Source organism: Carassius gibelio, chromosome B25, assembly GCF_023724105.1.
Source record: "Carassius gibelio isolate Cgi1373 ecotype wild population from Czech Republic chromosome B25, carGib1.2-hapl.c, whole genome shotgun sequence".
NCBI classification, from domain to species: domain Eukaryota; kingdom Metazoa; phylum Chordata; class Actinopteri; order Cypriniformes; family Cyprinidae; genus Carassius; species Carassius gibelio.
The window spans coordinates 13,138,655-13,153,044 of record NC_068420.1 but is presented as its reverse complement, the minus strand read 5'-3'; the positions used below and the strand labels follow the sequence as shown (position 1 = coordinate 13,153,044).

Sequence of the window (14,390 nt, the reverse complement as noted above, 5' to 3'; positions counted from 1 at the left end):
TATATAACGTAAAATATTGTGAATTTGAACACTAGGTATAATGCACTATAAAAAAAGTAGCATAGATTGCAGAAGAAAAGGCAGAAGGAGAAAAGTCAGAAGCTGCAGGGAAGGCAATGACACGAGACGAGTTCAAGCAGTATCAACAACAACTGGCGGAGGAGAAGTAAGACTCCTCACTTTTATATTTTTATAAATGTAATTAATTTCCAGTCATAGTTTGTTCTTTTTTTTCAACAACAAATTCCACTTCATGAACAAACAAACTCAAATAATAAATAAAGTGCATGTTCCCTTCATAAACATCCAGACACACATGAATTTTAAATGAGGACCCGGATGAATGTCATCATAATTATTTTCAAACATTTTATATCACATTATAACATCCCTATCCCTCCTATTTGAATTTAACACACACAATGCACAGTCACTTGTTCAAATGTAATACAAGCAGATGTAGAGAAGGTCTATGTTTATCTGTGGTTTAACCAGTACTACATATCACCTTGTTCTCCAGATCCATGTATCTCTGGTTTGGCTTTGAGGACAGCGACTTCTCTGGAGAAATGCATATGCAACTGTTTTTCTTTCTTTATGCTCATTTTGGCATCTTATTACATTGTCCTACACACACACACACACACACACACAAAGGTTCAAATGTACACTAAAGAAAATTTTATATTGGATCATGTCTGCAAAATTATTTCTTAAAAAAAAAGAATATTTATCATGTTTATTTATTTGTAATATTTATGCTATTTAAAACCATGATTAGCAAAACATTTACATATATAAAAAATATTTTTTATTCACAAATATATTAACAAAAATGTTTATTTAAAAATGTTTATTTAAGTTTAACCGACTTTTCTTTACCCATAGAATGCCAGCTGAGCGAGCCACAGTCAAGAGCCCCTTCAGGAATAAAAAATAAAAAATGATGCACTAAAACTGAAATGAAATGATTAATACCTATGTATATACATGACCAAAACACAACAGAATCACTAAAACTAGAATTACTTAAATTAAAATGAAAGTTTGCCGATAGTTTAATTTGAATATGGATGTGGGAACCATTGTTAGAGGTCGATGTTGTCTGAGACTCATTTCTGTAACGCAAAGGCTGGTGCCTCAGGAAAAACATTCCGTCTGTATGTGTCAAAATTAGTTCACTCAGTCTCGATCTCACACGCAGGAGTCCATTCAAAATACACATTTCATAAAGTTACCGAAAACTGACATGGATACCGAAGCGGATCTCTTCTATCGTCAGCTGCCCAAAGTGGTACGAAAAACATTTATAGGTCCATTAATGGTCCGTGTACGTTTTGATAGTTTGTTTTCCAATTTGAAATGAAATAAGCAGAAACGAGAAAACGGCCCATTTATTCGTTTTTCGTTTTTTTGAAAAAAACGAAAAACAAGATTTCGGCTTGAGTTTTTGTTTTTTAGTTCAGAGGCATAAAACGAATAAATGACTTCAAAATCCGTTTTCCACATGTGGGCGGTCCTAAGACGCCCCCTTCCGCCGATTGGTCAAGCAAATCTGAGCATGTGACGTCATCAGTTATCGCTCAGGTCTGTTCAACAAAATAATAGTCCTCTAACGTTACTATGGCTACCGATTCTTAAACTGTGCAGGGCAGGTCCTGTTGGGCTTTCTTCTGTGCAACTTTACGATTTTCACAGAAATCTTTACATCAGAAATATTAAATATTAGTCTGCCACCAGCCCGTTTTAATTAGCGGTGCGGAGTTAAATCTGTGTGGTGAAGCTGCGCTAGACAGCGCCGAGCGGGAGAGGATCAATGACCAGTGTTCGGTCAGCAGTCAGAACTTGGGTACCGATGATGGGGAAATACATTTTTACTGAAAATGACCACGCGAGTATGATTGACAGGACGATAGCGGAGACAATTAAAAGCGCAATATAACGTCTGTTAACAAAAAAAAAAAAAAAAAAAAAAAAAAAAAAAATATATATATATATATATATATATATATATATATATATATATATATATATATATATATATATATATATATATAATATAATATATTATATAAAATATAATTAATATATTATATAAAATATAAAAAATATATTAATATAAGCGAATTTGTCTTTGTTTTTAATAAAATAATTGTGAACCACAAACCGAGCCTTCGTTTTAAAGGGCGATTTCCAAATATATTTTATTTATTTGTTATAATATGGGTATTTTATGTCACCCGTCTTATTAGTTTGATTATAGTAGGCTATACGCGATTTTTTTTTTAAATTATTGTACTATTTTACTGTTGTTGTTTTTAATTAACAATATATCATAACAACTTAAAAAGATAAAAATCTACAGAAGAGATTAACAAATAACATTGGTGTTGTCATAAGTTAACTAATCAATGGGAAATTTTCCTCACCGGCACAACCCTATTCTTAATGTTGGCTACATGTTACAGATTTAATGTTGAGCACATAATGTTAAAGGCTTCTTAAATACCATCACATTCAGTTGAAGAGTCAAGAAGGATGTGTTAATTTATTCAATCTTTCATTAGTTGGTGACCCGGTGTGATTATAATAGCATAAATAAAAAAAACACGTAATAGGCTATGTATGCCAATAGACAAAACACATCTGCTTTTCCTCTAGATCACTTTACAGTGTGATGGAAATAAACTTTTCTTAAAGCGTGATGAGGTTTGGTAAATTTAAATCAACAACGTAAGAGGCTTCAGGCTGTCTGATGAACTCTGTATGGACAAACACCCAGCTTTGCAGTATAGGTGGCACAGAAACAGCATCTGACCTGGCATTTAGATGTACTTTACACACTGTCTATTGCAGCTCAAAGGAGGCACTGTGAATTTACATTACAATTTCATTCTAAGAGGCTATTAAATGTGAAGTGACAACATGAAACACTACTTTTAATATATATATATATATATATATATATATATATATATATATATATATATATATATATATATATATATATATATATATATATATAAAAACACCAGCAGTTGGTGGCAAGTCACCCTGATAATGATTAAATACCAATTTACTCATTTAGGCTCACAATAAGCGGATTACATAATTATACCATGAAAATATATATATATATATATATATATATATATGTGTGTGTGTGTGTGTGTGTGTGTAAAAGCAGGAAGTCCAGTCCTGGCTGTATAATCAAACAATAAAACGAGAAACAATGAATGCCATCAAGAACATTTTTTATTCCACAGGAACTTGATCCAGTTCACTTGTTAAAGGATACTCCACTTTAAAATAAATTCTGTCATCATATACTCGCTCTCATGTTTTTTCAATCCTTTATGAATTTCTTTCTACTCTCAGTCCAGCCTCTCTCATTGTTAAACCATGGTTTATCACATGATCGACTACTGTAGCCTTGTTTCCATTTCTGACTCATCCTCTTCCTCCCCTTCCTCCTCTTAGTCGAACTCGTCCTCTGGCTCTCCCTCCAACTCCTCTTACTCTGTCTGCAGTGTTTGCATCCATTATCCAAAAGCTATTACTTGACCTTTGGCTTATAGACCACTACTAAAGTTATGATTGGTTGCTGTTAAGTAAAGCAACAAGTGTTTGCACATGTGAGGAGTTAGTGTGAGGCACTGATGAATTAGTGTGGCATTTTGATTGGTTGTGTTTATAAAAGGAAATCAAGAAACTTCCTGTCAGATTCTGGTGTGTTGTATAGAAAATTGTGTGTTGTGTTTTGCAAAAAGTGTTTAACGAAATTGAAAACTGAGTAAAAGGCCAAACATTTGTGTATGGTTTTGCAGATTTAGTGTGTGGTTCTGTTGTCTGAGTGTCTTTAGAAATTGGTTTTAGAAATTGTGTGACAAGTAATAATTTGTGTGTAAGCAGTTGAAAAAAAAAAACTGTAAGCATTTTAGAATATTCCCTTGCTTTGATAATAAATTATTTGCTGAAATGTATTAGCTTGTGGCTGATCTGATTGATCATAAATGGGCAAGCAACCACAATTTTATATTTTTTAAAAGTGTTGTTTTCATTTAATGTTTGCATTAGGGTTATTTAAATTAGTATTTAGCTTATTTAGGTTAATTTTGTTTCTTAAATCTGAAACTTATACTTTTTTTTTTTGCCATATTGCATGATATTTTAATATACATCACAAAAATTGAAACTTGTCATTAACAAAGCAAATTTTTTTAAAACCTGTTCTTTATTGCAATACTATTAAAAAACTTGAACCTTAAGTAATTACTGTGATATGAAATGTTGATACTTGCACATGCCTATTACATAATTCACACTTAAACTTTGTTTTACCTGGAATCCGGTGAGCATTCCAGGACTGCACCACACGGTCAAGACCAACTGTAGTAACCTGACAAGATAGTGCAGACACGCAATAACGTTTCAGGTCATCTTTCATGTCCAGTTCCTCCTGGTTCACTAATTGCATCAGTGCCTCTTTCACTGGATAATTCACTCTGTTATTTACTTCAGGCCATATTCTTTCAATTGTGTGATTCTTTTTATTTAAAAGGAAAAAAAGGAAAACAATTAGACTAGCACAACAGCTACATACAGTTAAGGAAGTTAGTTTATTACATACAATCTTGGACCTCTAGAGCAGTGGATCTTAAATCTGGTTGCTTTAAGGAGGTATTTCTACCTGATTCTACGTAGAAATTCTAATGTCGTCGTTGTGACCTACTTCAATCAGTTCGTTGAAACATAAAACGGGAAAGCCGTTATAACCTAATTGAGTTACATTGACTTAACATACAATTTCCATTAATGCTTGCTCAGGATGGACACATTCGACACGTGTGCACCTGCTCATGAGTTCAATCAAAGTGAAAATCGCAATTGACAGCAATACTCTTCAGCACAATGGTAACCACAAAATTTTATGACAGAAAAAATTGACAGAGTTGACACCCAATTAGATGTACAGTATCTGGAGTTGACCCTTTTCATTAACCATTTATGACAGTTAATGTGTCTGTCTCCCTTTTGCTATTTTTAGTTCAAGAACGTTTCCTCTAAAAATTGTAATGTTGAAAATCTTTGGATGTAAATTATTCTACAGCGCATTCAGGAAAATTGAACACTTTTGGCAAATATTATTTCATGATAGGCCCTGTTAATTATCGCAGTAAATCTTACAGAGTACAGGCATATGTAATTGAATCAATCGACTGCCAATGTAAATGCCACAGGCCATGACTGTGTCAGAGTCAAGAATGCCTCAGATTTTGTAAATTACCTTCTATCATCTGTTAAAAGTCCCTTTCCTTATCAAATTACTGAAATTATGTTGATAAGATACATGTTCTTTTGTCTAATTATTATTATTATTATTATTATTATTATTAGAAAAGGGGGTTCCTAATGTTTTGGCTCATGGAGGATGCCAAAAGAGAGTGTCTGTGGATCTTTTGCCAAATGCAGTGGAGGCTGCAGGCTGGTATGACCGTGAAGCAAGATCTTCATTGACACCAGTTGCAACTTTTGGGCAGAATCCATGTCAGTCAACAGAGGACCAGGTTGCTGTGGAGAGGCAGTTCTCTATGCAGTGTCCTGACATTGCATCTCTTTTTGAACGATGAGGTGGTGGTGTTGGCGCAGTAGATAAGACACATGCCTTTGGTGTGAGAGACCCGGGTTTGAATCCACTGTGAGACACCAATGTGTCCCTGAGCAAGACACTTAACCCCTAGTTGCTCCAGAGGCATGCGACCTCTGATATATATAGCAATTGTAAGTCGCTTTGAATAAAAGCGTCAGCTAAATGAATAAATGTAAATGTAAATGAACGTGTTGTCAATTTCCAACAAGAAGAGTTCCAAAATGCTTTGAAAATACTAATTGATCTTGTTCGAATTCATGCTTAAGAAAGAAATTCATAAAGGATTGAAAAAAACATGAGAGTGAGTATATGATGACAGAATTTATTTTAAAGTGGAGTATCCTTTAACAAGTGAACTGGATCAAGTTCCTGTGGAATAAAAAATGTTCTTGATGGCATTCATTGTTTCTCGTTTTATTGTTTGATTATACAGCCAGGACTGGACTTCTTGCTTTTACACACACACACACACACACACACACACATATATATATATATATTTTTTTTTTTTCATGGTATAATTATGTAATCTGCTTATTGTGAGCCTAAATGAGTAAATTGGTATTTAAACATTATCAGGGTTACTTGCCACCAACTGCTGGTGTTTTATATATATATATATATATATATATATATATATATATATATATATATATATATATATATGTATATATATATTAAAAGTAGTGTTTCATGTTGTCACTTCACATTTAATAGCCTCTTAGAATGAAATTGTAATGTAAATTCACAGTGCCTCCTTTGAGCTGCAATAGACAGTGTGTAAAGTACATCTAAATGCCAGGTCAGATGCTGTTTCTGTGCCACCTATACTGCAAAGCTGGGTGTTTGTCCATACAGAGTTCATCAGACAGCCTGAAGCCTCTTACGTTGTTGATTTAAATTTACCAAACCTCATCACGCTTTAAGAAAAGTTTATTTCCATCACACTGTAAAGTGATCTAGAGGAAAAGCAGATGTGTTTTGTCTATTGGCATACATAGCCTATTACGTGTTTTTTTTATTTATGCTATTATAATCACACCGGGTCACCAACTAATGAAAGATTGAATAAATTAACACATCCTTCTTGACTCTTCAACTGAATGTGATGGTATTTAAGAAGCCTTTAACATTATGTGCTCAACATTAAATCTGTAACATGTAGCCAACATTAAGAATAGGGTTGTGCCGGTGAGGAAAATTTCCCATTGATTAGTTAACTTATGACAACACCAATGTTATTTGTTAATCTCTTCTGTAGATTTTTATCTTTTTAAGTTGTTATGATATATTGTTAATTAAAAAAAACAACAGTAAAATAGTACAATAATTTAAAAAAAAAAATTGCGTATAGCCTACTATAATCAAACTAATAAGACGGGTGACATAAAATACCCATATTATAACAAATAAATAAAATATATTTGGATATCGCCCTTTAAAACGAAGGCTCGGTTTGTGGTTCACAATTATTTTATTAAAAACAAAGACAAATTCGCTTATATTAATATATTTTTTATATTTTATATAATATATTTTTTATATTTTATATAATATATTAATTATATTTTATATAATATATTATATATATATATATATATATATATATATATATATATATATATATATATATATATATATATATATATATTTTTTTTTTTTTTTTTTTCTTTTGTTAACAGACGTTATATTGCGCTTTTAATTGTCTCCGCTATCGTCCTGTCAATCATACTCGCGTGGTCATTTTCAGTAAAAATGTATTTCCCCATCATCGGTACCCAAGTTCTGACTGCTGACCGAACACTGGTCATTGATCCTCTCCCGCTCGGCGCTGTCTAGCGCAGCTTCACCACACAGATTTAACTCCGCACCGCTAATTAAAACGGGCTGGTGGCAGACTAATATTTAATATTTCTGATGTAAAGATTTCTGTGAAAATCGTAAAGTTGCACAGAAGAAAGCCCAACAGGACCTGCCCTGCACAGTTTAAGAATCGGTAGCCATAGTAACGTTAGAGGACTATTATTTTGTTGAACAGACCTGAGCGATAACTGATGACGTCACATGCTCAGATTTGCTTGACCAATCGGCGGAAGGGGGCGTCTTAGGACCGCCCACATGTGGAAAACGGATTTTGAAGTCATTTATTCGTTTTATGCCTCTGAACTAAAAAACAAAAACTCAAGCCGAAATCTTGTTTTTCGTTTTTTTCAAAAAAACGAAAAACGAATAAATGGGCCGTTTTCTCGTTTCTGCTTATTTCATTTCAAATTGGAAAACAAACTATCAAAACGTACACGGACCATTAATAAAACGGACATTATCCTTTAATGAGCTCAATCCAATGCATGTAAATAAATTAATTCAAGTAATTACACTTAATTGTTTTTTTTACTTTCTTTCAGGAGTTACACGCACATCTTAATGGTTCTGTCAGTTTTGAAACGATGGAGACGCTTATAAAGCGCAAGCCTCATCTGAACATCGAGCACAGCATGACCGCCATCCACCGCGGACAGAGACGATCACTGGACGAGTGTGTGACACACACACACACACACACACACACACACACACCACACCACATAAACACACTCCACAGCATGGACGGTTAGGAGTGTGGACAGAGACGATCACTGGACGAGTGTGTGACACACACACACACACCACACCACACCACATAAACACACTCCACAGCATGGACGGTTAGGACGAATAAACTGATAATAACCTTTCAAACAAGTCAGAGAAAAATCATAGAAATCGGCTGCGGTTGAAATCGCCTATTCATCGAATATGTACTTCATTTGAACAAGTACGTACTTAGTATGAATGTCATCCGGCCGTACTACATCCGTGCTTTTGACATTTGTCTGTAAAAACATTTGGGCAGTGACATGATTTGAGTTATTCTAAAAAAAAAAATCTGCAAAATGTTATTAAAATAATTACCGATTACAGATTAGTTATGTAATTTAGTTTTTCTGTAAAATATGTTTCTAAATGTAAAGTTTTTTTTTCCACTGTCATGTCCAATTATAAGTATCTTCAACTAATGTGTTATTCATTATAAATGGTTATATCGGTGAATAACTGTGTATGTTATTGCCTTATGTTATTGCCTTTATGTTTTTTGAAATAATAACATATTAAAAGTAATGTCCAGATGATGTGCCACGGTACATGGTGAGGTTTAAGCCTTTTTGTTATTTACTTGTAGGATTGGATCCAACATTTAAAGAATTCTTTATATAATTATTATTAAAATGCTTTTCAGAAAAGCAGAGACCATTAACTAAAAAGTGGGGATTGCGTCACTTCAATAGTACCATTCACAACCCCCCCCCCCCTGGCCTCATGTAAAAGTGACGTGACATTCAGAATTCGTATAGGATTAATTTTGCTGAGCTGTGCTAATTTCGGTAAGTTGTGACTTGTTTCCATTGTGTTGTGTTGCTCAGAATAAGAAGTATTAAGTCATCCGGGTACTATTTTACTACAAATACTATGAATTCGGACATGCTACTAATCTCACATACTTTTTTTTGCCCACTATTTACTACAGAAGTACACATTTAAATCCAAAATATTGTTTTTTCCAACTAGACCAATGTACTAAATTTGTAGTGCACACTAAGTATATTAATAATAGTGTACTACACCTAGTCAGACTATGAAATAACAATACAAATAAACTATTCCTGAAGTAAATGTATTTCTCCGACAGGTGTTTTCAAGTGTTCAAATTGATTCATCAGCTGGTTGATTCAGAAGAGGACATATTAATGGTAATGTTTTACTCAGTGTTTTATTCTCTCGCACCTTTAAATATCTTTTTTAAAACAGAATTATGATTATCAAACAGGTTGCCAAAGCAGTCATTCAGGAGTTTGCGGCAGATGGTGTAAAATATTTGGAGTTGCGTAGCACGCCACGGGAAGTGACTGAAACAGGTACTAGAAGCATTTTAAATGTCAAACATTTATTAGCAGCTCATTTCTGCTTCTTGTTGACATTTATTTTTGTCACAAAAAGGTCTCACTAAACAAAGATACATCGAAACTGTGCTGGAAGCCATCCGGCAGTGTAAACAAGAGGAAGTTGACATTGATGTCAGGTAATATCAAGGTATTTATTCTGGGTGACAACCTGCTTCTTTTCTGGTCACCTGCTGTATTTTTGAATGTTTGAACAGGTTTCTCGTAGCCGTGGACCGCAGACACGGCCCCGTGGTTGCCATGGAGACTGTGAAGCTGGCAGAGGACTTCCTGCTTTCCAGCGATGGAGTGGTAGTTGGACTTGACCTCAGCGGAGACCCAACAGTGAGTTCAGGTTAACTGCAATTAACTTGATACTCGACTTGTTGCTTCTATCTGCTCTCTCCATATCTTTGATTTTGCAGGTTGGTCATGGAAAAGATTTGCTCTCTGCACTTGAAAAAGCCAAGAACTGCGGTCTGAAGCTGGCACTACATCTCTCAGAGGTCAGAGAACATGGAAACTTCTTTAGATTGGAATTATGTTTTGGTAAACCTAATGCTGTCAATTCGATTAATCGCGATTAATTAGATCCAAAATAAAATATATACGTCTGTGTGTGTATATGTGTGTATATATATACATATATACATAATACACAATACACACACGTATATTATGTAAACACAAACTTTTATTTTGGATGTGATTAATCATGATTAATCGGTTTGTTAGTATAATTTGACATGGTTTACGTAGGAGTTCATGTGTATTTCAGGTTCCTTCTCAGAGGGATGAGTCTGAGCTGCTGTTGGACTTGCCTCCTGATAGAATCGGCCATGGAACCTTCCTGCACCCTGAGTTCGGCGGCTCTGACAGTCTTGTGGATAAAGTTTGCAAACTTAAAATTCCTATAGGTAAGAGTTTTCCATTGTACTTCCAAAATTATATACTTGAATATTAAAGTTTTTTTTTTTCAGGTTTCCTTTTTCCTTTTTTTATTTTATTTTATTGCAAATTTTACTATTTCATTTTTAGTTTAACTGATTTATGTTTTTAACTAGTCATCCACCAAATTTCAAAATTACATACTTGAATACATAATTACATACAATTTTGAATAAGTATTTTTTTAACTTTTTTTTTCATTTTATTAACTATTTTGTTTTTAATTAGTGTTCTATCATAATTCCAAAATTACATACTTATTATACATAATTACATAATTATTATGTTTTAATATTTTACTATTTTATTTTTTATTTTGCTTTTTTTGGAACGTTTCATTATATAATTGTTTCCAATTGTATTTGGATAGCTGAACTTAAATTATTTGTAAAAAATATAATTACTTTCTTTTTTTTATTTTATTACTTTTATTTCATTTGATTATTTTTTTACTAGTTTTCCCTTGTTATTCAAAATTACATACTTGAACTATTCTTGTTGATATATTATATAATAATATTATATAATAACTATTATTATACATACTATTCTATTATTTTATTTGTATTTTATTAACTAATAGCATTTAACTAATTAACTATTTTACTTATCGATTGTCCTGTCATAATTCCAAAATTACATACTAGAACTTCAAATAATATATTTTTTAAAACTGTGTTTATTTAAATGTAACCATTTTGAATCGCAGAGATGTGTCTGACCTCTAATGTCAAAGGTCAAACGGTGCCTTCATATGACAAGCATCACTTCCAGTACTGGTATAAGAGAGGACATCCATGTGTTCTCTGTGTGAGTTCTTTTTCCTTCTCTTTTGCAGACACTTTATCCCTCTAAAGCCTGACAAATTTCACTCATTCCATATCTCCCAACAACATGTCTTAGTAAGTTTTGATCATGTTAGTAATTTAAAGGCCTTAGAAATGTAGGCATTGTTGGTTTAATGTAAACTTTTTTTTAAAGTGTTCAGTTAAATAACAAGATGCCTGTTCCTCTTGTTCCATCAGACGGATGATAAGGGTGTGTTTTGCACGGATCTGTCTCAGGAGTACCAGCTGGCTGCCTCCACCTTTGGCTTGAGCCAGGAGGCCGTGTGGACGCTCTCCCGGCAGGCCATTGGATACACCTTTGCTCCCGAGCCAATCAAACAGAGGCTGGAGAAGAAGTGGGCGGAGCTCAAACAGCAGATCCTCCAGTGAGGAATGACAGCTGTCAAATTTCACCAACAGTCCTACCTCAGAGTTTGTCAAACAGTGGTTTGTCAAACACAAAAACACATTGTTGCAGCTAATTATAACGGTTTCATCCATTTCAAAGCACTTCATGAATATCTGAAATAATACACACACATGTTGTGTGAAACACCTTGGACTGTTAAAATGACATCGATTTTAATATTTATAATAGATAATTGAAGATTTCTTGAATATTGGTATTGTTTATTAATACAACAGTATTAAATCTAAGTTTATTAATTACGCAAATAGTGTGAAAGTGATTTATTTCATTTGACATTTTCAGCATAAACAGTTGTACACATTAAGAAATACTCAATATTGGTTAAAAAAATAAAAATATTTGACGAACGCAGCAAGCGATCTGGATTCTGGATATTCTGTCAAATCCTGAAACTAAATACAGAAAGTTTACTGCATTAAAGGCACATTGTTCCAGCTAATTATGTAAGTTTCCTGTATTTTAATTTCTGAACCAGTATATAAACTGTTATTGAGGGTCCTTGAATATTAATATAATTCCAGTGATCTATTTAATATTCAGTTTGTGTGAAAAATACAATATGTGTGCTTTTACACCATCATTGCTCATTAGTAAATAATTCATACTTGGTAAACAAGCGGTGTTGTACTTAAACCAATGGAAAGGTTTTACCACTAGAGAGCAGCAGTTCATCTTTGAACTGCAAAGCAAGAAAGTCTTACATGACATTTCTCTCCTGAATAACGCTGCACAGCTCAGATCTCTGTCATGTTGAGCGCTTGATTAGATCTGTAATGGCTTTTGTTCTCAGACTATATATCTGTCTCTATTATCTCCTGTTCACTCTGGTGCCTGAGCTAAACGTGTCTGTAGAGTTTAGCATGCAGTTAACCGCTCAAGACTACAGTATTCACTCTGAGAAGACAAAAGAAACAGAGCCATGGATCCTCTAACCCTGGTTTAGTCCTTGCTTTTATATTAGGCTTGTGAGGGGAATCTAAAGGGTTGATGAAAGGAAGGACCCCATTGCTCCCGGTTGGGCACCTCAGGTGTAACACCACGGTTGATTTCTCCAGACGTTACCTTTGGTGGTCCTACATCTGTAATAGTGTCTTTGTGTGTGTGTGTGTGTGTGTGTGTGTGTGTGTTTGATACTGGGTAAAATCAATGTCAAAATGCATATTCAGATCTTTCTCTAGCTGCTGTTGCATTACAGGAGAGACCGGGGCTAGTCGTCACACCTTTTACCTCTGTCATCAACTGCTGAAAAGTTTGGGGTCAGTAAGTAATAATAAATTATTTTTTGAATACTTTTATGCAATAGAGATGCATTAAATTGAACAAAAGTGACAGTAAAACATGCATAATGTTACAAAAATGCTTTTCATTTGAACTTTCATTCCATTTATTGAAAATAGTTAAGCAGTTTCCGTGAAAATATTACGCAACAGAAAGTAAGAGCAATTATTCCTGATCAGATTTCTAAAGGATCATGAGACACTTAAGACTGGAATAACGATTTAAAAAATTTGGCATCACAGGAATAAATGGCATATTAATATATATTAAAATTGAAAACAGTTATTTTAAATAATACCGGTAATCATGTTTCACAATATTACTGTGTTTTTGATCAAATAAATGCAGTCTTGGTGAGCATAAATGACTTCTTTTTAAAAAAGTTTTGATTTGATAAAACCCGAACCCCAAGCATTTGTCCCGTAAAGACCATCGAACACTTTCACTGTTATTGCCCACAGCTAGTCTGCAGCTGCTTTTGTGCTGGTTTTGCAATTGTATCTATTTTAAGAGAGGACCTCCTATTGTACCTTTTAACATGTCACGTTTCTCATTTATTCACTTGTAGCTTTGTTCTTCTCTGCCCGGCGGATGTAAAGAGCAGAGGTCAATCCGTATTGTCATCTTTGACCATGACACCTGCACAAATGAGGCCACACATTAGATTGTTGTTGTTCAGCACATTCATCTGTGTGAAAAAAACTTGTATTAGGTTTTAATCTCCTCAAATCAGCCTGAACAGCTCGAGCCAATGTCAATATTAATGCAATATGTTATTGCTTATAACAATAACACGGATTGCATTGTTAATGACCTATTTACCTTATGTTTGTAGGGGAGTTTGATTATTTTATTGGTTTATTCTTTTTATAATAATAGCAATAGCTTTGAATTCTTTGCGAAACCTCTAAGAGGTGTGGTATCACATTGTTAGACGTGATAATTTCCTTTCTTGGCTGAAACAGCCACATGCCGCTGGCAGCTGTCCAGTGAGATACTCCACAGAGGCATATTTTCTTCACAAGGCCCCTGTTATGCTGCTTCTGTTTGTAAAGCTTATTCGACAAGCTGGTAATGATGCCAGACACATACAAACTGCGAAGCTTGTCTTGCTGATGTCACCTCAACAATGCCCAGATGCATTTGCTGTGTTAGCAAGAGCTTTGGCTCGGTCTGCAAAAGCAGTTTTTTTTTTTTTTTTATTGTTTGAAAGCAGCAGAATGCTCAAGTTTTTCTGATTTCAGGAAGACATGAAACTGTGAGAATGCACTTGTGCACAG

At 34.0% G+C, this 14,390-nt stretch overlaps 1 protein-coding gene across 2 annotated transcripts; it reads left to right on the top strand.

Moving 5' to 3' along the window:
• Positions 1-1,125: 1,125 nt before the first annotated feature.
• adal (adenosine deaminase-like) lies at positions 1,126-12,077 on the top strand. 2 transcript variants are annotated; one of them, XM_052596891.1, is made up of 10 exons: positions 1,126-1,294; positions 8,056-8,186; positions 9,378-9,438; positions 9,516-9,603; positions 9,686-9,767; positions 9,846-9,972; positions 10,053-10,133; positions 10,406-10,544; positions 11,285-11,385; positions 11,601-12,077. In XM_052596891.1, the coding sequence occupies exons 1-10, from the start codon at positions 1,250-1,252 to the stop codon at positions 11,790-11,792; spliced, it is 1,047 nt and encodes a 348-aa protein (XP_052452851.1). In that variant the 5' UTR covers positions 1,126-1,249; the 3' UTR covers positions 11,793-12,077. The 2 variants fall into 2 exon arrangements, with proteins under 2 accessions (XP_052452851.1, XP_052452852.1); XM_052596892.1 differs by lacking the exon at positions 11,285-11,385 and adding an exon at positions 11,414-11,477 and having other exon boundaries at positions 11,601-11,746.
• The last annotated feature ends 2,313 nt before the right edge of the window (positions 12,078-14,390 follow it).